This window comes from Aptenodytes patagonicus, chromosome 6 (genome assembly GCF_965638725.1).
Source record: "Aptenodytes patagonicus chromosome 6, bAptPat1.pri.cur, whole genome shotgun sequence".
In the NCBI taxonomy this organism is placed as follows: domain Eukaryota; kingdom Metazoa; phylum Chordata; class Aves; order Sphenisciformes; family Spheniscidae; genus Aptenodytes; species Aptenodytes patagonicus.
Genome location: NC_134954.1, coordinates 60,567,297 through 60,592,035, shown reverse-complemented (window position 1 = coordinate 60,592,035; position 24,739 = coordinate 60,567,297). Strand labels below are relative to the sequence as shown.

The 24,739-nt window shown below is 42.8% G+C and overlaps 1 protein-coding gene across 1 annotated transcript in view; it reads left to right on the top strand.

Annotated features, from left to right (window-relative positions):
- Window positions 1-24,739, top strand: part of CNTNAP5 (contactin associated protein family member 5) — a 310,358-nt gene that overhangs the window by 269,468 nt on the left and 16,151 nt on the right. Inside the window, exons 20-21 of the mRNA XM_076342919.1 lie at window positions 15,200-15,330; window positions 16,665-16,749. Coding sequence (XP_076199034.1) covers window positions 15,200-15,330; window positions 16,665-16,749 — 216 coding nt within the window. The remainder of the gene's footprint in view (window positions 1-15,199; window positions 15,331-16,664; window positions 16,750-24,739) is intronic.

The following is a 24,739-nucleotide window of genomic DNA, read 5'->3' as shown; positions in this document are numbered from 1 at the left end:
TTTTCTAGGTTCACTGACCAAAACATGAGGTGTAAATCCATTTTCTATTAAAAGGTACATGGTGTGGGGACTTTTTGAAAACACGTAAAGATTTTAAAGGCGTAGGCCCTATGTCTTCTCAATAAGACTCTGGCTCCTGACTCCTTGCACTGCTTTCAGAAAACTCACTCCAGACAAACATCATCCTAGACAAATGGGGATGTTTGAATTATTCAAGATTTATCAGGCACTGGAGCACTGCAAGTGATGAGTAAGCATATTGGTGAGTCACTAGCCTGTGGCAGAACAATAGAAAGTTAATGCTATGTGGTTGAATATGTGCATTTGACCGAATGACCCAGACCACTCTGAAGCCTTGCAAATTCCAAAATAGTTAAGCTTTCAAGTACTGTCAAATGAAACTATAAGGAAAAAAAAAAGGTTTTATTCTCTATAAGGGCTTTGCAGTAGTTTATCTCCTGGTTATGTCATGCGGCTAGCATTCAGGCTGGTGTGGGATGAGTATCCAAATCCCTAGGAGGGGTGGCTGAGACAGTATCAGCCTGGACCCATCTCCCTTAAGCAAAGTCACAGCAGGGTAGTGGGACTATTGAGGAAACCCTCTCTCCTCTCCTGTCCAGTCCCAGATTTGCATCTCTGATTTGCTCTCGGAGGCAAGTGTTTATGATTATCAGATATATGGATATTCCAGTGCATAGCTCGAGGGTGGCAGAGGTTAGCCCCTGCTGAGGTGAAACCTTGGAATCTGCTTCTCAGTTACACTCGATTCTCTTGATGCCACTCAGGCAATCGAAAATAGCCCTAAAGTGAATGAAAATGTAATATCCATTTAAATCGCCTTTACTGCTGCTAGAGTGGTGTAAAATTACCTTAGAAACACAAGTCAATTGACTTTTATTGATTAAATACAACCATAAGCAAGCTATAATTGTGAAGTTCTGGAAGGGGTGACTCTAATGGTGGTTGGGGGGGGGGGGGGGATCAGGACACTGGGATCTCTTGTAGCAGCTCAGCAGGAGCAGAGATAAGCCTTGCATTTTGGCAGCTGCACCATCTGCAGATCTCCGCTCTGGTTAAGGTGGAGGTAGGGACTCTCAGTACTTCCAGAAATTAGGTGGAGCAGCTCTCAGCACACTCAAGCAGTTTAAACAATGGTGCTTTACTCAGATCTGTACCTCTATTTATTCACTTCTAAAATGAAGATAACAGTAGTTTAGAGGGTTGGTGAGATGTCAGGCTCCAAAACTCTGGACTATAAAATGTAGCATTATATGCAAAGAATTATTAAGATAACTAACTGACCTTGGTTAACTCCCGAAAGTCTCTTTCAGGGTTACACTGTGCGTGCTTCTGTGTCATTCTTTCAAGACATTCATTTGTCATGTATATTCTCTGCCTTTTGTCCCAAATGTAATCATTTTTTAAATCTCATGTCCTCTTATTTTTTAGTCTTGTTGGAATTGAAATTATTCCAATGAAAATAATGTTCAGATATGTTACTCTTTCTTCCTCCAAGAGGTTTATGCTTGCCATAAAGTTACTGGACTATGAATAACAATGTCCTTTGTAGCATTAAAAGTGAATGCATTTCCTTCTCTCTTACTGGCTCATTTCAAGGAATCTTGCTGAGTCTGAGAGTGTATAGTAGGACCTAAGCAGGTCCCTGCTGGATAACTGGTTGGTTAAATAAAGGTTAGGCTCCTGGTGAAATGGGAATGGGCATTCTCACTTAAGAGGTGAGCAGTAATGTTCTTTGCCATAATCCTAAGACCCTTTCCACTTGTTAAGAAACTATGTTGAAACTGTCTACGTATACTTTAATACTTCACCTTTGTAAGTATTTTTCAAGCTACTACTCATGTATGCTATTATTCCTCTTTTCTATTATCCACAAAATAACTAGGCAAATTATTAGTTAATAAAAGTGACAATGAGAAGAATGTTTCTGGTAATTCAGACTTCCTGTGTTAAACATTTAACATAAAAGAAGTGAAAGTGTCTGCAAGGCTTATTCATAGTTAGGCTATATTAAAAGGGGCTTATATGAAAGTGAACTTGTATAGGCAGCCATGGTCTAATGCAGTCAGATGTGAAATGTTTTCTGTAAAATCAATTGGTTTCAGTAAAATTAATAAATAATCATATTTAACCCCAACACACTTTGGACTGTCAGTCTGTAAAGAAGGTCATATCATTAGAAGATACAGTACGTATTGATTGAGACACTAGCATTGTGGTAGTAAAATGATTCACTTAGAGTTACCCAACAGGCCAGTGTCAGGTCTGGGAAAGGAAATAAAATCTCCTCATGCCCACTCATAGCTTCACCCACCCAGATCAATGCTGCCCACACAGAAAGCCTTCCAGTGCTTGCAGCCTTAGAGGGCAGGTGGTTCATGAAGGAGGTAAAGTTATGACAAATGTTGGGTACCACCATATGTCAATGTAGAAGTTAAAATTCTAGATCTATACAGATTACCCCTGTCTATAAAATGAGATGCTCAGTAGTGCCTAGCAACTAATATTTCTAGAAACAGTTCCCACCCAAAGAACTTATCTATATCACAGGGTTGTTCTTCTGATCAATTGGCTCATGTCCTGGCAGCTTATGGGTAAGTTTTCAAAAGTTGATGTTTTTAAAGACATTAATACTTACACTTCTAAATCTAAATGTGCCTTTGAAAATTGTATACAATAACTTAGCACTGTCCTCTCCTTTCCAACCTTACATAGTGTACCCATGGATTTTTAAATTACACATATATATAGATGTGTATGTATTGTATATAGATGGGTATGTATATGTGTATATAGATGGGTATATATGTAAAGCTCACGTAGTCCCATTGATCCCACATCCAAAAGATTAACAGTACTGCAATAATTGGCAGTGCATTTTTAATATCAGTGCCCATTACTAAGCTACAGAAAATGGGTAAACATCTCTCATTAGCCTTTTCATTGTGTCAGTCCACAGAAGTTATTGACGTCATGAGAAGCTACTGCCAAGAAGAAAATAGTTTTTTCTTTCCCAGGCTAAATTTTCACTGTACATTTTTGCATTTACATGATTTCACCAAATTGCCAGTACCTTAGTATTGTTATCTTTGCCTTGATCCCTAAAGACAATAATCGATGGGAGAGAAGAATGTTAAGTAAGAAACTGTTAGTGCTTCTCCTTTCTCCATTCCTCCTTCCCCCCCAAGTAATCAAATGTGATATGAATACGATGAAGTATATTGTCTAGAAAATGTTTTCCCAAGTCTTTGATTCTTAGTGTTGTTGGCTTTCTCCATGGAAACAATATGATTCCTAATCTAGAAAAACAGTAGATAGCCAGCATCAAAGAAAAGAGATAGGATCTCAAACTATCCTAGAGTGATTGAAAACTTATCTGTATTTATTATCTGATCTCACAAGAAACTAAACAATCCGAGTCCTTTTTTTACCTTTCGTTCTATCCAGTACCTATTGCCATCACAGTGAGCTCTGTTCTCAATTTCTTTTGGAAAGCAAGACTCTGAAATTGCATGGGAAAGATTAAAGACAAGGAAAAAGGCACAGTTAAAAACAAAAGTACCAATGAAAACAGCTTGAGTAATTCTTTGGTTAGGTCTCTGATACTCAGAATGTAGTAGCAGGACCTACATCAACTCCATTGCCCTGTCCTATAAGGTCTTGAAATCAGCTGATATTTGAAGTAAATAGGAAAAGAAACCAAAACCTGTAATAGAGGTGAGCTGAATTAACACTCTGAAAAAAAGAAGCAAATGTCGTCAGTGAGAAGCTACTGATTTTTTTCTTTTTAATAAACGAGAAATCTACTGTAATCTCCTCCTGTCTCTAAGTCAGAAGCAGCCTTTCTGTTGAAGGCATGTAAATTCTCCTTATTGTTTTTGCCTTGCAAGTCTGTTGAGCTGCATTTCCAACAACTTTTCTCAGGAAAAAACAAAGCTTTTGTCATTCAGTGGTAAAGAAAGGCAAAAAATCTAGTTCAGTCTTTGAGGCAAAGAGTCTTTTGATTCTGTTCATGCTGTGCACTCTGGAGTTCAATGGGGTAAAACTAAAATAATTAGGGAAAATAGGACTTACTGAAACACTGGGGTGGGTTTTAGGGGTGATTTTGCTGGTTCTTTTGCTTTACCACCTTGCGGGTTTTAGTTTTGGCCTGTAGGTACAGCAGGACATAACTAACTCCTGCAGAAAGACCCTTTAGGCTGTGCTATTGCTAGTGTAATTGTCTTCTTTTTAGAGAACACCTTCTGGCTTACAGACTTTCAACACCCATTGAACAACCTGCACAATTTATGTGACTGAAGTGGAAAATGGTGCCAAGGTTCAGGTACAATTATTTTTAACCGATCAGGAACAGGAAAGTGAGTTGTGTTGGGAAGTGTAGGAGACAGCTTTGTTAAGGAGACTAGTTTTCAAGCAACTGTCTGTGAGTGACTGAGAATTGTTCCCAGTCTAGCTCTGGTTCACAGCCATTAAATGATTTCATACGGCAGATAGGACTATATATCTTCTAAATATAGTTTCAAGCAATTGTTGTAGTTGGCCCTGAAATCTTATGGTATTTACTGAGTGAGGGGCCGGTGACAGTTTGATCGGGAATGGTGAATGTAAAAAAAAATTTCCCCAGTTGCCTGTAAACGGGAGGCTGGCTGTGGCACCACGAGTAGAAAGCGTTGGGGTGGCAGGAGATCTCCCAATCAGTTTCTTTATGTAACTAGAGAAACTCCTGTGGTTAGAAACATCTCTGATCCCTTGGATGATTCTCTGCTGTAAGCATGCTTCACAGAAAATAGGAATGCTGGTTAGAGCTTTCAGTTCAAATCCAGCACTAAAAATTCTTTGAGGGAAGAGGTGGACTTGGCACCCAAACCAAATATTTTTTGTTTGTTTTAGCATACGGCACTCTAAATCTCTAAGTGTGCAAAACTAACTTGAAAGGAGAAGCAGCCACAACATTCAGCCAAGGACGCTGGCAGATTTCTTTATTCGCTTTCCAAGAGGAGAGAACTGAAAGATCTGTCTCATTAGCTGAATTCATGGACATGTTTGTACTCATGAAGATCATTTTGCTGTACTAAAGGGTCAAGAGATGTTCTGGAGACCCACAAGGGAAAAACAAGGGAACTGTAATTGGATTACATTGAGCAGAAAAGGCTGAGCATGCAGTTAATAATTGATCTGTGCTCTGCATATATACAGACTGACTTTGAACTTACTGGTATCTGGCATAAAACACCAGACCACTGGCTGCAGATAATCAGCTAAGAAGAAAACATACATTCCCATTTGCTTGGAGGAGGTGTTTATCTCCTTGAAGACTTAAGTTCCTAGCTCACATTTTGCAGTTGAAAAGTCATTTTTATTATTGGATTTCTGTGGAGCTGTCCTGAGAGGGGTGGGGAGGAAGGACAGAGGGTCACAAGCTCTTGTGTTTAAATGGATGTTGCAGATATGTATATGCTCTTCAATAATTCTGAAATGAGGGTCTTTTGAGAACCCATTTTACCAAAACCTTTAGCCCTGAGGATTGATAGTAGTCATTTTTCAGTTATTCTTAAGTTGTGAATTACCTGTGTTGTGGACATAGAGAGCTGTGTAGTGAGAGCTGTAGTCCAGCAGAACCGCTGGCTCAAGTGCTGCCTTGGAGCAGTGTAGCTGTTTCCACACAACACAGAGCCCAAGCTAACAATACTTGGAAGACCCAGCCTGGGTCCAAGCAAACCTCTTTCTCTATCTTGCTTGTAGTATCCCTATCAGCATGTTAATTTTTCCCATAACGTATCAGTTATGCTGGCTGGATAATGAAAAGGTGGCTTCGTCCTTCTTGCCTGATTAAATTGGGTGTTTATGCCTTAGTGTTTATGAGCGAGACTGGCCTTCAGGAATCCCAGGTTAAGACCAGGAGAAAAGTCTGGAGCAAGGAAGATATATGCTTGGTGGAAGAGGATCAGATCAGGGAATGCTTAAGCAAACTGGGCATACATAAATGCATGGGCCCTGGTAGGATGCACCCACGAGTGCTGAGAGAGCTGGCAGATGTCATTGCAAGGCCACTCAAGAGGCAATGGGCACAAACTGAAACACATGAGGTTTCATCTGAACATCAGGAAACCCTTTTTTTACTGTGAGGGTGACTGAGCACTGACACGTCTTGCCTAGAGAATTGTGGAGTCTCCATCCTTGGAGATATTCAAAAGCTGTCTGGACATGGCCTTGGGCAACCGGCTCTAAGTGTCCCTGCTTGAGCCGGGGATTGGACAACATGACCTCCAGAGGTCCCTTCCAACCTCAACCATTCTATGATTCTGTGAAAGATTGCAGAAGTATGCATCTGAAGGTAAAGTAGTGAATGTATGTGTGTATAAGCATGTCTTTTGCTACAGAAAAGTCATCACAATGCTACCATTATATGGTTCTTGTACTAGGATTGTTACTAAGTAATGTTTCATCCTTCCTCTAATTTTCTCCATTAGATGACTTAAGAACATGAGTCAGTTCTTTGTATGCCAATGGTTGTGGCTTGTTATGAAACTCAAATATTGCCCTTGAGAGTTTGCTATAATCATGAGAAGGTCATTGATTAAAGGATCCAACTTCTCCAGTCACAGAGGCTGGCATAACCTATGAAATAGGCAGTGCTGAGATGGACTTACTGGTCCATCTAAGAGGAGCAGAACATTTCCCAGAGGTTCGTGACCAGCCAGGCAGTGTCTATAGAGCTCAACACAAACAGATCATTAACCTCAGAAGGCCATTAATCCACAAAGTTCTGTGCTGTCTTTATTATGAATGAGTGAAAAGGAGGTTTGAGAAGAGAGGCATGTGATTATTTTTCTCTAGTTTTATTTAAAAGATTATTGCTCGCTCTCCTGCTCCACAGACATCATGTAGTGCTCAAATTTATTGTTTTTTTTTTTTTTTTTGTCCAGACCATATTTTTCCATGTTCTCATTGCTGAACATTATGGTTATTTGTTAGGTCAGCATGAAACAAGTCCTTGCTTGAACAGGTATCTGTACTGCCAAAACTGAAACAGGAATGGTTGAAAGATATTAGGAAAAGAATGGAAACTATGAGCCAGGATCTCGGTGAGGGCAGGTTGGTATGAATTCCTCAGGGTATCACAACAGGGGAACTCAGTCTTTTTTGCCTGCGAGCTGTTCGCACAGAGTTAGTGGGGATGCATAATTTGCAATGCCAGGTTGAACTTTTGGAATAAAATTCATAGGATGATACTTTTTATTTCATTCACTGGCTAAAGAATAAAAGCTCTTCCTGCCAGCCTGGCTGCTACGCTAGTCTTAAATGAAAAGTACAGTGTGAGATGAAAGCCTGGCAAGATTCTTCTACATACAAAGGTGAGTAAACCATAGGGCCTACTGAATGTCTGACCATGAGAAGACTAATGGCATGCAGTGTATGTTTAAAGACAGGAGGAGAGATCTGAGCATCAGATCCAATAGTATCGTTCAGATAGCTTTTGTTAATGAAGGGTCTTTAAGTGACTTTTAAAATTCAAAAGAATGTGTAGAAAAGGTATAGGTTAAAATTTACGAGAATAAATCTCACCATCAGAAAACAGGTAATTTCAGAGAGATTTAACTGCATCTGATGCCCTCAGCTCTTTCCTTCATCTTTACATTCAGTCACTTTCAGGGAAAAAAGATAATTAATGTAGCATCACTTTGTAAAAGAAACAGCAACCAGTTCCTTCACCAAAAAGAAGTATCTAGGAACGGAGAGATAATGATCATGACTAACAGTATTTTTTTTAAATTGCTGCTCACCCAGTGGTTTCATGTCATTTTCCAAAGGATGTTAACATTCAACCATTTCACCAATGGATAAACTGTGACACAATGAAAGAAGACGATTTGTCAGCACTCATCAAGCTGGTAGATCCCAAATTGTGGCAGTGCTCTGTCCATCGCCTCCAGTGTACATAAATACACCACTGTGTATTCTTACCCTTGAGCTAAACTGGAGAGACAGTGTGTAGTATTATACCACATCCATGGGTTAGCCCTGTTCCCATTTTAGGCCCAGCCACATCGGCATGGATATGGGCTGTTTTGTTTAGACAAGTGTTCCCCTTAAAATCACTGGAATAAGCTCTGTGTTTAAGCCATTCAGTATGTGCATGATGAACATGACTGTGGTCCTCTGGGTCATCTTTTAGACTTGCAGTATCTTCTAGCTTTGGAGCAAGAAGCATCTGCCAGTTCCTTTTTAATTGCTGGTCAACCTGTGTTAAGCCAACTGGTGGCTGGTGGGAATGAGATGTCTACGAAGGTTAAACACATTTGTCAGTCACGTAAGGGAACTAGCTACATTTGTTGATGTTTAAGTGACATTCTCAATCTGGCTCCAGCTGCCTAGCAGGGCTGCAAAGTGAACTGAGGTTGTGGGCCTCCAGATAGGCTCCTTTAGGGGCTTTTGGGGGTGTGTTTTTTCCTAAGTTGAAGAAATGCAACGTGAAAGTATTTTTTTTAATATGGGATGGCCTGAATATGATCCTTAAGTCCTGAGTGTCCCAAGCGTTGAGTGGGAGACGTTCAAATAAGCACCTATTTTTTTCACTACCATGAGAGATTACAAAAAATTGGGGGGTGGATTTTTTTTTTTTGAACCCTATGAAATAGTGTCATCTAAGCAAATGCAATAGCTGAATGTCGTGGTTTAACCTCAGTTGGCAACTGAGCACCACACAGCTGCTCGCTCACTCCCCCCGGCCCCCCCGCTGGGATGGGGGAGAGAATCGGAAGGGTAAAAGTGAGAAAAACTCGTGGGTTGAGATAAAGACAGTTTAATAGGTAAAGCAAAAGCCATGCATGCAAGCAAAGCAAAACAAGGAATTCATTCACTACTTCCCATGGGCAGGCAGGCGTTCAGCCATCTCCAGGAAAGCAGGGCTCCGTCACGCGTAACGGTTACTTGGGAAGACAAACGCCATCACTCCAAACGTCCCCCCCTTCCTTCTTCTTCCCTCAGCTTTATATACTGAGCATGACGTCACATGGTATGGAATATCCCTTTGGCCAGTTTGGGTCAGCTGTCCTGGCTGTGCCCCCTCCCAGCTTCTTGTGCACCAAGCTGAAAAGTCCTTGACTAGTGTAAACACTACCTAGCAACAACTAAAACATAGGTGTGTAATCAACATTGTTCTCACCCTAAATCCAAAACACAACACTGTACCAGCTACTAGGAAGGAAATTAACTCTATCCCTGCCGAAACCAGGACACTGAATAATCATATCCACAAACATGTTCAACAGTTTCGCCTCTTTGGTTTTTTTCCATGCAAAACAAATAGCAAGAGTCACCTCCTAAAAATGTGCAAGTACTTTCTTAGTTAAACACCACTGGATGCTGAAGAGATGGGCCCTGTTCTTTTGAATCACCAGCGGCACTTCCACTGAAGACTAAATTTACTGAGTAAATATCCCTGGGGACAAGCTGCTAATTAAGGAGCAGGTTTCTCAGGCAGCTTCTCCTAACCGAGAAAATGGTGGTTCATTTTTAAATATCTACGCTATGAAGAGGGACACTGTCACACTGAAGCTGTGCAAGTTGCCAGAGAGATATTTTGTGGTAGAGACAACTGAAAACTGTCATGCACTGTTCTGCAATCAGGAGTGAACAAACATTTCCACCTTACGAGCTGCAAAAGGCTGTCTGGGCTAAATATTTCAATATTATTTTTTTTCATAATAGCAGCATCAATAGCCTCACTGATATATTCCACCCCTTGTTTAATTGGTGCCTTCCTTAATTATGTTCTCTTTTAGCTATAGCTCAGGTGAGTGCTGAGCGTGAATGCTGAGGGTGGATGCGGTGGTGCAGTTAACATCTTACAGTCTGGTGAGGGTGACTGCCGGTTTGAGACAGCTGTAAGAGGTTCTGTTGATCTTAAACTCCTTTGTTTCTGGGTGCCTCTGAGGCAATGGGACATGCAGGGGTAGTCCAAGGCCCTTTTCCTAATGCAGTCTTTCATTATTTTATCATACACATTTCTCCCAAATCAGAGTTGTCAGCTGTCCTGATTTACATGATTTTTCCTGATGTTATGTGATCGTGATAAAGTTGTACATTTTATGTGTGCCACCCACATGTGCTCCCTGAACTAACCTCAGCTTCTCTGAGCGGTGCAAGATGTCTTGCCAGCTGCTCCAGCCAGTTTAAGTCATTAAAAAGTGCTATTGAAGTTGGCGGAGATGTTGGGTTCAATCTGGGCTCATTTAAAACCAGTTTCTGTAAATGAAGGTCCTGCAGAAAAGTCTCAGACTCCAAAGGCATGTCATTCCTTTCCTTGCTGTTTATTTCTTCAAGACTAAATGACACAAGACCTGTGGTCCTGGTGACATGTGTGACAAGAGCCTTGCTTATGAATGATGGATTTATAGACCAAATTCCTGGTATCCTTTTTTTGTTTTCTGCAGAGCTGCTTTAACCTTTTTGCCAAATACCTAGCACTGGGTGAGATCTTTCAAGCCAGGAAGTCTTTTCCTGAGCTAGAACACTTTTTGTAACATTTTCCCATGCTCCCTTTTCCAGCTGATGATTTAAAAATTACTATTTGATTTTCAACACATGCTTTGGCAATCCAGAATGAATGTAAAGTTAGTGGGCATAGGCCACAAAGCCACCAGATGTTTCTGACATTCCACTGAGGCACTGCTGTAGACAGAGGCAAAAGAAAGACAACTCTCCAGCTGACATGTTCAATCAGAAAAGGTTTTGGACATAGAATATGTAACATCACGGCCAAGGTATTTCTTCACACTGTGCAGTTTGGGAATATTTTTTTCTTCTTCAGGCTGAACGCTTTGAAATCTCTAACCAGTTTAATGTCCTTATTACCACTAGACTTAAGAGCTGCTACTACATCTTTCTTGTCCTCAGCAAAAAGATAGAAGCAGTTTGAAGGCACCATGCTATTCCCGTAGCTGCCTGGAGGTTGGTTATGCTGACACTGATCATTAGTGTACTGCTAGCAAGTACTAACCCTGGCCTCCATCACCACTGAAAGAGTGTCCTGGGAGTGTTTGTTTCAGAAAAGTCATCCCGTAATCACCAGCATGGGATGGCATAAATACTGCCCTTTGGTCTCTATTTCCCAGAACTTCCCTCTGCACAAGGGGACCCCCAGGAATCCTGTTAAAATGGCTCTGTGGCTGTTTGATATCAGCAGAGAGATGTCATTCAGCCCTACAGTCGTGGATTATACTACTGCAGATTACAGATTGAAGATCACAGTGATGCGTAGCAAGCCAGCTTTGATACTGGTAGTGGTCTCATCACAGTAACATGGCAGCCCACGTGGACTCATTTCCTCCAGAAGTGGCGAAAAGAGGCCATGCTGTGCTCTGTAACACTGTGGCTAAACTATGCCTGCTCCCCTCTTGGGCTGTTCTGGAGCTAGCACAGCATATCTCCATGCTGATCTGCAGTCTGCACAATTTGAAGCTGAAAGGGATGACTGTAATAATCAAGTGTGAATCTACTCTCACCTAACACTGCTGGGGTAATATGCCCAGTAAAATTTTCCAGCCCAAGGCCAAAAACATGATACCTCTCTGTTTCCTTCCCTCCCTCTTTTATGGACTTAATAGAAATTGCCTCCAGCAATTCCATATACATTAGAGAAGGAAGAAAACACAACAGGCAGTGCATTGCTTGAGCATTATGGCACTCCAGGTGTGCATGCTCAGACACAGGGAGCTGAAAAGAGGATGACAGGCATGACTGCAACAAGACTGCCAGAAATTACACTGCTCATGATTAGTGTGAATCCCTATTGTGAGGCAAAAATGATGCAAAATAGAGAATAGAGAATAGGGAGAACAGAGCTGGTTTATGCACAGATTTTTATTTGCAGTTAGTGACACTGGGCTGATGTGATGGAGAAAGTCAGTGGACCAGATAATCAAAATTCAGAGGACAAAAAAAAATTCTTAATAATAATCCTAATTAATAATCCATTTATTTTGCCTGTCAGGTAGAAAAATGGCAATGTAATCTGCCAGACAAATTATTCTGTACTCTGAAAACAGAAGTAGTTTCGGTACTGAATGCAAGCCAAAATCAGCTGTCAGCTACGCTGCTGTAAATTCCAAAACACCTCTGGAGATGAGCCCATGCACTTCTGGTTTATATTAATGCAAATTTGACCCCAGGCAAAATACCAATTTAAATTCAATGGTTTTGAAGACCAGCCATCCAAAAAAAGTTGCCATTGGAATTCAAAGCAATTTGATAAAATAAGATGCTATTCACTGATCACTTTAAATGATTAAGGTAAAATTGTACCACTATAGAAAGTAAGATCTGTTTTTAATGAATGTCAAGAACGTCCTCCATTGTCTCCCAACAAATCGAACAGATGGCTTGTGGTTTAAAATCAGTGCTTCTCTGATGAAGTCAATGCGTAAACCCCTGTTTGCAGCAGCTGAGAGCCTAGATAGATTGTATACCTTGCTGTCTCTCTTTGAACACAAATGTGCTGGTTGCTATGTTGATCACCTGGATATACTAGTATCATTTATATTTTATATACTGGTGTGTTCATAGCATTGGAAAAGAGCAGAGAAGTCTTTTCACATTTACAAACTAAGCAGCTAGTAGAAGGTCACCGACCAAATCTAGGCCCTGTTCCATTTTTTGCATTACGCCCCTTTCAAAGGCTCCAGGTAAGAGGCAGCCTATGAAGTACTTCTGCTGGGACATGATTTTTAGTTTGGACCAATCCGTTGCACTGTCACATGTTAGTTTCGGCTTATTCTGTGTGGTCTTCTCAGCTGTGGTGTGCAGGGTCAGGCAACCTTTCCATTTTTTATCGACTCTCCCACTGCCCGAACAAGCAAGTCGGAAGAAGGTCCCTTAACTTCCCCCTTGCACTTGGGCTTCTTTTCTCATGTCTTTCTAGAGTAAAGTGATTGTAAGATGTTTACACTGTTAGTCCCTGTTGACGCATCTTTCATTTAGTACCAGAAAATGGGATTGTGATTTAAGTTTGGACCTTTAAGTGTGACATTAATGGTGATAGACAGTAGCTCCCTGTCCTGGCTATGCAATGAGAGGATGGGAGCTTTGCAGTATGATTCGTGGCAGCTGAATCAGGACCTGTAATATCACACTGAATAATTTAGTAGTTGTTACTGACCTTGACCTCTTCACAAATTCCCTTCTAACATCTATGACTATGTGTGAGAAAGTAAATGCCTTTTATCTCCTTTTTTTTTTTATTTTCACTGTAAAAGCTCACCTGATCCAGCAGCCCTCTCAATCAGCTAAAAAGCCTTCATCCTAGTAGTTCATTCTCATTTTCCCTCTTGTTTTCGGAAGCTTTGTTTCTATCCTCCAAAGCTCAGAGAGTGACAATGCCCATCTGGGATATACTGAACGTTACAAAAAGTGCAGCTCTTAGGAGCTTGAGCAGCAAACATCCTGGTGAGGGAAGAGGAGGAGAGATGATCTTAACTGGACTCTGGGTCCAATCTGAAAGGACTGCCAACTTCACTGTGAGTTGTGTAGAGGTGGCAAAATTCCCCCTCTGCGGGAAATTTAGACATTGTTTTAAGCTCTTTTTAAAGTGGTTTTACAGCAACTTGTAGGACAACAGAGCTGACCTGTATTGAGGGAGGACTTGGAAGGCTGAAGGGAGCAGGTACGTCCGCACTATGTAGTGAAGGAGAACTGCCCCATGTCCTCTCTCACTAACTCTAGACCTGCAAGCATTACTATGGCAGAATATAGGAGCCAAGCAGGGCTGCTCATTCACCTCATTAAACAGTCAGACTGCTTCTGGGGTTCAGAGGTGCCTCTGAATAACGTTGTAGTGCACCATGCATATGCAGAAGTTCGTGCAGGTGTACCGCAGGCTTCTCTGACTTGGTGCTGCATCGTGATGTGCACACAAGCATTGCCGCTGCAAACACTGAAACCGGTCCTAGAGCAAAACCAGTGAGAACACATCCTTCAGTGACAAACAGTCAGTTGGTCCCTATCATTCAGCATAGGTAACAATTGCCTGTAGCCTTCTGCAAAATCTAGTGATACTTGGAATAGTTTGGACTTGTGCTAACAGAAGCGCTGAAATGGAAGGAGATAGGAGGTTTTTTGTGATGATTTTCACAACAGAGAATAAATGAAGGACCCTTTGCTCAGGGTTGTGGTGCTGTCAGCATTCATTTTCTCCTTGGAAACAGTAACAAAGTGGCCCCAGAAAAGCTTTCTAACTCTATGGTACCACTTTTGTTCCATGTATTTGGGTTGCTGATGCATAAAAAGAGCTCCAAAAGTTCAGAGAGTTTTTTTTCCTCCCTGCTACTTAATTCCCAAAAAAGTAAGCTTGAAAGGATTTTGTCAGAATAGGTTCTTTTCCTTTTAAATTATATATATGTGTGTGTATATTTATATTTTTTTCCCTGTAGTCATTTGTGGAAGGATTAAAATTAATATTGGATTCCTTGGGTTTTTGTGCATTTTGATTTGTTATGGTACTGTTATTTATCAGAAGTCACAATGCTTTTTTTGATACAAAGACTGAAAGAGATGTTTGGCATTCATTTTATATGAACTATATTTATTTATTCAAATATGTTAGAACACCAAAGTAAAAATATTTTTTCTGTATAATAATTTACAATATATCTTTTCTTGTACTGCATGTAAATTATAATGAGTCTGGGTCTTTAAATGTTTGAAATTAAGTTATAATTCTCACAGTTGTCACTGTCTTCTGCATTGTCTGTTACATCTTGATGAAAAGGACTAGTAAAATCCATGAATATTAGTTTAATAGAACAGTGCAAGACCTGCATGCCCTCTGGTGGAAGCGATCCTTAACAGACTAGGGTAGATCAGCTTTTGTGGCAGTGCTAAATGTCTGACCTGCAGACAGACACGGTCTCCTTTGATATACTTAGTTACTCAATTAAGTTATGTTTCTCCATAGCAGAGTTTGTTAGCTAGTAGGAAGGAAAACTCTTCCAGTGCATTATTTTTTTCACACTTTTCATTACAGTTTGAACTCTTTCATTTCTCTTCAACCTCTTTCTTGACTTTTTAACCTTGTTACTCCACTGTAATAAAAAGAAAATGAGTTATATGTTGTGTAAAGGTATTGAACAGTACCTCATTATTGACACAGGTTTTATATGTAGAATTTTGCTCTGCTTTTAAGGAAGTTTACAGGTCCGATACAAGCTGAGTAAGGATGGGCTCCTCATTTTCACCATTGACTCTGGAAATTTTGCCAACCGAGAGCTGCACCATGTGAAGATTAACAGAGAAGGCAGAGAGCTCGTCATTCAGGTATGCCATGGCTTATGTTGAGTGTTAAACAATACTTCATACCACAAACAGACCCACTGATTTCAATGCCTGATGGCCAGCAGGAGGCAAAGGTTTCACACTGATCTGGTGCAACCAAAGCTGGTGCAGCAGCAGAACAGCCCTGTAGGTTAGACCAAAGCTCTATCCAGACCCTACTTCAAAGAGTGCCCAACCATGGTGTTTTCTGTTGAGTGATCCTTCCCTTGTCTCTGACAATCTGTGAATTAGGAAACACCTTTGGCCAGAAGTTCATCTGGACCATTGGAGTGGTTCTGGGGCTTAGGGATGTCTGTGTGACCTGTAGTCCCAGAGGAAGCATACAGTATGGATCATTAAAAAGCTGCCAAAGGGAGAAAAAACAGCTGAGGAATGAGCACCTGTGAATGTAATTTCATTTAGGATATGTGCCCCAAGGGAGAATGTGACCCCAGCTGCCTTATCCTCTCACAGAAAAGGAAAAGCTGAGGGAACGCAGGATGCAGCCACCATGTGCATGACAGTGCCCTGTTGCTTTGCTAGAAGCAAGCCATGCTGAATGTGACAACCTTATGAGAGACGAGAACCCTCCTCTGCCTTGTTTCCCTGCATCGCCTGTTTTTCCAAGGCAGGGAGAAGACGACCATCTTACTGCTCCTTCTGCTTTCCTTCTGAGGCTAATTATAGTAGTTCATATTACAAAACAAATTGTCTAGATCTGGACAGCAGTCATTTAACAGGGAAAGGTGGCAGAATCTACAGAGAAGCCATGTGTTAAGGAATAGAATGAGAAGGAGAAAGAAACACAGGGAGCGCCACAGGTTTTTTCCTCTACAGTTTCCATGTCTGGGTGGTAAAATGATAACACAGTTAGCATGCAACTGGGGTGGGTAGGCCTGATTATCTAGGAAGGAGGCTTATGCTAAAAGCCAGGGTTTTCCTCAAGTACCAGTCTTCTGTTGTCTGCTGCACTGTGGTTTTCTTCTACATGCAACTAATTCTTCACAATACATTTCTAGAGAGGCCTCCTTTGAATGTATTCTGAAGTGACTAGACATGGATTGTGGGAAGCAGGGGGATTTCAGTGTCAAACATTTTAAGCTCTTCTGCAGGGGAGGTTTCTTCAAAGCCCTTTATATGACTATTCTGGTGTACCTTTCAGCTTCTCATGCTAAAATCAAAGCACATTCACTTTGCTATCTTTAGAAACTGAATCACGCTTGGGGGCAGAATTAACTGATTTGCAGCTGAGAGCGTTCCCAGAAGTTTGCAGTACAGAGAGATCTAGGGGTGTCTACATGCTGTTGTAATGAACTAATTTTATTGACCTCTTCCAGGTTGATCAAGTTCTCAAACTCAAACACAACTTTTCTGAGATTGATTTTAAGGCCATAAAATCACTCACCTTGGGCAAGGTCACAGGTAGGTTCTACTAAAAATATTCCTTATTCATCAGTTGTTATAGTGCAGGAGTTAACCTGTGCCGTGTGTTGGGTTTTTAATAGGATTGGGGTTATGTTTGGCTGGTTTAGCTGTAAGAATTGGCCTGAGTATTCCAGTACTCCTATTTGTATCTCTCATCAATGCAAAAATTCAACAGCTTTACTTGTTTGTGCTGATAGCAATATTAACTTCTCCCATTGCTCCCTCCAGTACAGTGATTCATACTGCCCGTGTGGCTGCACGGGGTGGCATCTTAGCCTAATGATATCTTTTTGCTGGCTACAGCTTGCTCCTCTCAAGCCATCTCTGTTTCCTAACGATAAGAACAGCAGCACTGTGAGCCTTCATCCTCTCTACTCTTTTTTCACTCCCAGTCCTTTTCCATTTGAATTCTGCAAGGAATATTTATATTACATATAGCACTGAGCCCACAATCCTGCATGCTCTGCGCGTGGACCTTCTTGGTTTTTACCCCTCCACACTACAAAGCCATTACAAGACCAGGAAAACTCTGCCTGAAATTTGGAAAGTAGAACTCCTCTATTTTATTGTCAAGTATGTTGTATTACTTTTATATAAGAGTCTTATTCATTCCAGGTAAGATTCTAAATGCTTCCTTGGTTATAGACATTTTTGTCCTTTATTAGAATTGGACCTCGATATCAAGCCTGACATCTGTTTTACTATTACAATTTTATATGTTTTATTAATAGCACCCAAGGCCTGCGGGACTGGTAGCTAAACAGAAACTATAGACATCCTCTAGTGTCTACTTGTGCAATATAATAGTATGTAATGACATTAGTGCATTCTGCATCACGTTTTACTAAGTAGATTAAGGGAAGGAACTGATTTTTCCCTTAATTACATTTAATGTTCATTCAGAATGCAGCAATCTTCCAAGCCTTTGTGGACGGGTTTGAGGACCTGACACTTTTCAGCCCAAGTCTGAGCTAAGCTAAAAATCTCATTTTGTCAACAGTCAGCTGTAGTGCTGAAAATCTAAAAGAACATTGCTTATCATGACCTCTACCTAAAGCTCCAGCTATAGATACCAAATCAATAAAGCAAGGCTTTTCTAACCAGCAAGATGGAACATAGCACAAAGACCTTCAGACATGTAGCCAGCAAGCTGACAAGGTGCAGCTCAGCATCATGGAGATAAACTAGATTTAGTCACAAAAATATGATTAACTTTACAAGTACAAGGTTGTTGCAAAGCCAAAAAGCCCAAATGTATCTCCAGAGGTCTGGCATTCAGTTCCACTGAACACCACAGACTTGTCTCCAGACAGCTTTTAATGGATATATCCTTCTGTTCTTTCTCTCTTGCCCCGAAGTTTATTGGGATTTTGTTTTAGTAATAGTAATAATAATAGCAGTAGTTCATATTCTATAATGACACTAAAGCCATAAACTTGGCCATCCAGATGGTGGGAGATCTTATTGCTGTACCAGGAGTCACACAATGCATTCCAGCAAGTAACTTTAATTCCAGCCTAATCCTAATTCTGGTTTCTTCTTCATATGTTAAGTGAATTTCCACAAACTCTTTCTTCTATGTCAGGATTTCATTTTCCAGGTTTTATCCCACAGCTGTAGCTGCGCTGAGTAGAGTCCTTGTGCCCTCACAGAATAACAAATCCCCCTGAGTCTTCTCCTCTCCAGGATGAACAGTCCCAGCTCTGTCAAGCTTCTCCTCATATGAAAGATGCTCCAGTCCCTTAATCATCTTTGCAGCCCTTCACTGGACTCACCCCAGTAAGTCCATGTCTTTCTTCCACTGGGGAGCCCAGAACTGGACCCAGCACTCCAGTAGTGTTACACTCATGCAGAGTATGGGGGAAAGATTGCTTTCTTCTGTCTGCTGGCAATGCTCTTCCCAAGGCAACCCTGGCTGCCAGGATGTTGTTGGCTGCCTTTGCTACAAGGGCACATTTCTGGCTCATGGTCAGCTTGTTGTCTGCCAGGACCCCCATGTCTTTCTCTGCAAAGCTGCTTTCCAGCTGGTCAGCTGCAACCAGTGTTGGTGGATGGGGTTATTCCTAGCCCAAGTGCAGATCTTTGCATTTCCTTTGTTAAACTTAATGAGGTTCCTGTTTTCCCATTTCTCCAGCTTGTCAATGTCCCTCTGAATGGTGGCACAACCATCTGGTCTACCAACTGCTCTTCCCAATTTTGTATCATCTTCAAACTTACTCAGGTTGCACATTGTCCCATGCTGGCAAAAAAAACCCCAAACCAAAAATCCCTACTGCTACAATGTCAAGAGTATTGCCTTGTTGTATCAAGAGGAGAGCTGGACCTTGTCATTTTAGGAATGTAGAACTTACATAAATATGTCCATTCATCATTTATACTATTATATAGGTAAAATGTTGACTATAGCTTCTTTTAATGATGGCTCACCAGAAGGTGAGTACTGGTGACCTAAACCAATATCCTTCAAGTTCTTCCTTGTCATTGTTCATCCCCTCAGCAAAGCATAAACTTCCAGAGGCATGTGATGCTTCGAAGTAGACCTAGACTTCATGTAGTGTTTGTTTCGGATGCCACTGAGATTTAGGTACCTAAAGGCATTCATTAGGAACATTTAAGTGTCCACTGAATCATAGAATCATAGAATCATTGAGGTTGGAAAAGACCTCTAAGATCATCGAGTCCAACCGTCAACCCAACACCACCATGCCCACTAAACCATGTCCCTAAGCGCCTCATCTACACGTCTTTTAAATACCTCCAGGGATGGGGACTCCACCACTTCCCTGGGCAGCCTGTTCCAATGTTTCACCACTCTTTCAGTAAAGAAATTTTTCCTTACATCCAATCTAAACCTCCCCTGCCGCAACTTGAGGCCATTTCCTCTCGTCCTATCGCTTGTTACTTCGGAGAAAAGACCAACACCCACCTCGCTACAACCTCCTTTCAGGTAGTTGTAAAAAGCGATGAGGTCTCCCCTCAGCCTCCTTTTCTCCAGGCTGAACAGTCCCAGTTCCCTCAGCCGCTCCTCATAAGACTTGTTCTCCAGACCCCTCACCAGCCTCGTTGCCCTTCTCTGGACACGCTCCAGCACCTCAACGTCCTTCTTGTAGTGAGGGGCCCAAAACTGAACACAGTATTCGAGGTGCGGCCTCACCAGTGCCGAGTACAGGGGCACGATCACTTCCCTACTCCTGCTGGCCACACTATTTCTGATACAGGCCAGGATGCCATTGGCCTTCTTGGCCGCCTGGGCACACTGCCGGCTCATGTTCAGCCGGCTGTCGACCAACACCCCCAGGTCCTTCTCTGCTGGGCAGCTTTCCAGCCACTCTTCCCCAAGCCTGTAGCGCTGCATGGGGTTGTTGTGGCCAAAGTGCAGGACCCGGCACTTGGCCTTGTTGAACCTCATACAGTTGGCCTGGGCCCATCGATCCAGCCTGTCCAGGTCCCTCTGCAGAGCCTTCCTACCCTCGAGCAGGTCAACACTCCCACCCAACTTGGTGTCGTCTGCAAACTTACTGAGGGTGCACTCAATCCCCTCATCCAGATCATCAATAAAGATATTAAACAAGACCGGCCCCAGTACTGAGCCCTGGGGAACACCGCTCGTGACTGGCCGCCAACTGGATGTAACTCCATTCACCACAACTCTCTGGGCCCGGCCGTCCAGCCAGTTTTTCACCCAGCGCAGAGTCCACCTGTCTAAGCCGTGAGCCGCCAGCTTCTCTAGGAGAATGCTGTGGGAGACAGTGTCAAAGGCCTTGCTGAAGTCCAGGTAGACCACATCCACAGCCTTTCCCTCATCCACTAGGCGGGTCACCTGGTCATAGAAGGAGATCAGGTTGGTCAAGCAGGACCTGCCTCTCATGAACCCGTGCTGGCTAGGCCGGATCCCCTGGTTGTCCCGCTCATGCCTTGTGAGCGCCCTCAAGATGAGCCGTTCCATCATCTTCCCCGGCACCGAGGTCAGGCTGACAGGCCTGTAGTTCCCCGGATCCTCCTTCCGGCCCTTCTTGTGGATGGGCGTCACATTGGCAAGCCTCCAGTCTTCCGGGACCTCCCCCGTTAACCAGGACTGCTGATAAATGATAGAGAGCGGCTTGGCGAGCACCTCCGCCAGCTCCCTCAGCACTCTCGGGTGGATCCCATCCGGCCCCATAGACTTGTGAGTGTCCAGGTGGCATAGCAGGTCATTGACTGCTTCCTCCTGGATTACGGGGGGTTCGTCCTGCTCGCCGTCCCCGTCTTCCAGCTTGGGGGGCCGAGTACCCTGAGGATAACTGGTCTGCCTGTTAAAGACTGAGGCAAAGAAGGCATTGAGTACCTCAGCCTTTTCCTCATCCTCAGTGACAATGCTCCCCCTTGCATCCAATAAAGGATGGAGATTCTCCTTGGCTCTCTTCTTGTCATTAATATATTTGTAAAAACTTTTTTTGTTGTCTTTAACGACAGCGGCCAGATTGCGTTCTAGCTGGGCTTTTGCCTTTCTCATTTCTTCTCTGCACGACCTAACAAGATCCCTGTACTCTTCTTGAGTCGCCTGCCCCTTCTTCCACAAGCGGTAAACTCTCCTTTTTTTCCTGAGTCCCAGCAAGAGCTCCCTGTTCAGCCAGGCCGGTCGTCTTCCCCGCCCATTCTTCTTACGGCGTACAGGGACAGCCTGCTCCTGCGCCTTTAAGACTTCCTTCTTGAAGATCGTCCAGCCTTCCTGGACCCCTTTGCCCTTCAGGACCATCTCCCACGGGACTCTCTCAACCAGCGTCCTGAACAGGCCAAAGTCCGCCCTCCGGAAGTCCATGGTTGTGGTTTTGCTGCCCCCCCTCCTTACTTCACCAAGAAGCGAGAATTCTATCATTTCATGGTCGCTAAGCCCAAGACGGCCTCCGACCACCACATCTCCCACCAGTCCTTCTCTGTTTGTAAGCAGCAGGTCGAGCGAGGCACCTCCCCTGGTAGGCTCACTTACCAGCTGTGTCAGGAAGTTGTCTTCCACACACTCCAGGAACCTCCTAGACTGCTTCCTCTCTGCCGTGTTGTATTTCCAGCAGACATCCGGGAAGTTGAAGTCCCCCACGAGAACAAGGGCTAGCGATTGAGAAACTTCTGCCAGCCGCTTATAGAACGCTTCATCCGCCCCTTCATCCTGGTTGGGTGGTCTATAACAGACTCCCAGCAGGATATCTGCCTCGTTGGCCTTCCCCCTCATCCTTACCCATAGACACTCAACCGTACCATCATCACAATCGTTGAGCTCTATACAATCAAAACACTCCCTAACATACAGGGCCACCCCACCGCCTCTCCTTCCTCGCCTGTCCCTTCTGAAGAGTCTGTAGCCATCCATTGCAGCACTCCAGTCGTGAGAGTCACCCCACCATGTTTCTGTGATGGCGACTAAGTCATATCTCTCCCGCTGCACAATGGCTTCCAGCTCCTCCTGCTTGCCGCCCATGCTGCGTGCATTGGTGTATATGCACTTGAGCTGGGCTATCGATTTCGCCCCCGGCATCGGCACGCCACCCCTCGGCTCATCTCTAGCGAGCCTGGTTTTATCCCCTTCCCCCTTCGAACCTAGTTTAAAGCCCTCTCAATGAGCCCTGCCAATTCATGAGCCATGATCCTTTTTCCCTTGTGAGACAGCTGGACTCCGTCTGTCACCAGCAGGCCCGGTGCCATGTAAACCTCCCCATGATCAAAAAAGCCAAAATTCCTCCGATGGCACCAGCCCCTGAGCCACGCGTTGATCAGGTGTGTTTTCCTGCTCCTTTCGGTATCCTTCCCTGCCACTGTAGGGATAGAGGAAAACACTACCTGTGCTCCCGATCCTTGAACCAGTCGCCCCAGTGCCCTGAAGTCCCTTTTGATCGCTGCAGGACTTCTCTCTGCAACCTCATCACTGCCAGCCTGTATAACCAGCAGTGGGTAGTAATCAGAAGGCCGTACCAAACCAGGGAGCTTCCTAGTGATGTCTCTGACCCGGGCCCCAGGGAGGCAGCAGACTGAAATAGAACCATATAAAAAAACTCTGTTCTATGTGTTCTACATATCCATGCTATACTCTTCTGAAAATTTGTCTCTCCTCTTCTTTCCTGTCACACCACTGCTCTTATGCCTGCTCTAACAGCCTGATCCTGGCTGCTTAACCAGATGATTGTACCACCTTCTTTCTTGACTCCACCATCCATTTCCCACTGGCTGAGAAATCTCAAAGCGAGCTTCCAGCAGGACGTCATAAAAGCTTGAAGCCTCTTCCTCACCAGATTTTCTTATGATAACCATTTTAGAACAACTGGAACTTTTGAAAAGTGCACTTTTATACAATGACCAGTTTTTAAATAATAGTGCTTCCCCACCTCCTACCCCCCCCAGCCCCATTACAATTCCTTTAGTCAAAAGCTACTTAAATTCTGATATTTTTTTATGCTTTTCAAATCTGCTATATTTTCCAATGTCTGCCCTACACCCAGCTCTGAATTCCAGGAAAAAAAAACTCCATTTAAGGCAGAGGAGGCTCACCTGGAATTCAAAACATAGGGACACTCACTCTGCCACAGACTGTTTGAATGACCTTGGGCAAGCCATTTATGTGCAGATACAAAGGTAAGCAGGCATTTTATTCCCACTAGAACCAGTCTGAGCTTTACTATCTCTGTTCTCTATCTGTAAAGCATGGAAAATAGAACATCCCTACATCAGAGGGGTGCTAGGAGGATAAAAGCATTAAAGGCTGTGAGCTGTTCAGATCCACAGTAATGGGGCCATATAGCTGCCTTAGAAAGATCAATCTAAATATAAGTGTGGCTTTGAAGACACGGGAGTAAAAAGAAGCAGCATTCAAGTAGCCAACAGATGTTTGTTGAATGCATCCTCACAGTATCCAACAGCTGTAGAAAAATATTATTATCCTGTAGTTTGTTGTCATTTTTACTTAGCAAATATAGAGGCAAGACACAAAAGGACCTATCCAAAGCTCATCAGTATCAATGGGACTTTTTCCATGGACTTTAGTGAGTACTGGATTCAGGCCCCAAGTGGGTCATACAGTTTATGGCAAAGCCTCAGTGAAATCTTAACTAGAGTCCCAGTTCATTTACTTTAAGTACTCCTTGCAGAGATCATACTGCTGTATTTAACCACATGAGCTCTATTGGCAATCTGACCTAACTGTGAAGCTGGCTCCGCTTTGAACAAGGGATTGAACTGCATGACCTTCAGAAGTGTCTTTCAACTTAAATTATTCTGTAATTCTCTGATCTCAGAGACACATTTGCATATGTTTAGGTCTTGCCTAGAAAAAAGCTGCTATCCCAATGGAAAATATCATTTATTTGTTTTGGGGTTGATCTTAATGAATCTTTGAAAACTTCTTACTGTGCCCCAACATGTCTAAATCTTGCACCATTATAGTCCCTGGAAAAATAATCATTGATGCAGAGAAGTGAATCCCATTGTCTGCATATTTGCTTCTGAGCAATTTAATATACTAGCTGTGTAGTGATACCAGAGTAAAAGGGTAGCATTGAAAGGGGTTCAAGAGTATTCTCAAGAAAAAGGTTGCAAAGATTTCTTTAGCACCTGTTAATATTGACCTAATTTACTTGTGTCTTCAAAGTGATGAATTAGCAGACCTTCCCACACTGGCAATGTAAAGAACTGTGTAGTCTAGCACATGATCATGATATCTTTTATCTCGAAAAGCCTGAGCTAAAACACACTCAAGTTGTAGGAGTCTTTCCACTGAATCATTCAGCTTTGATATAAAGTGTACGTAGAAGAAAGTTTATCTGGAAAGTAATTTTATTAAAATCATTATGTAGATGCAGTACAATTCTTATGATTTCTACAATAGCTTTTGTTATTAAAAGTTCACAAGAAGAAAATGGAATCTATACACTGAAGAGATCACAGAGTGTTGTGGTTTAACCTCAGTCGGCAACTGAGTACCACACAGCCGCTTGCTCACTCCTCTCCCCTGCCTCCCCGGTGG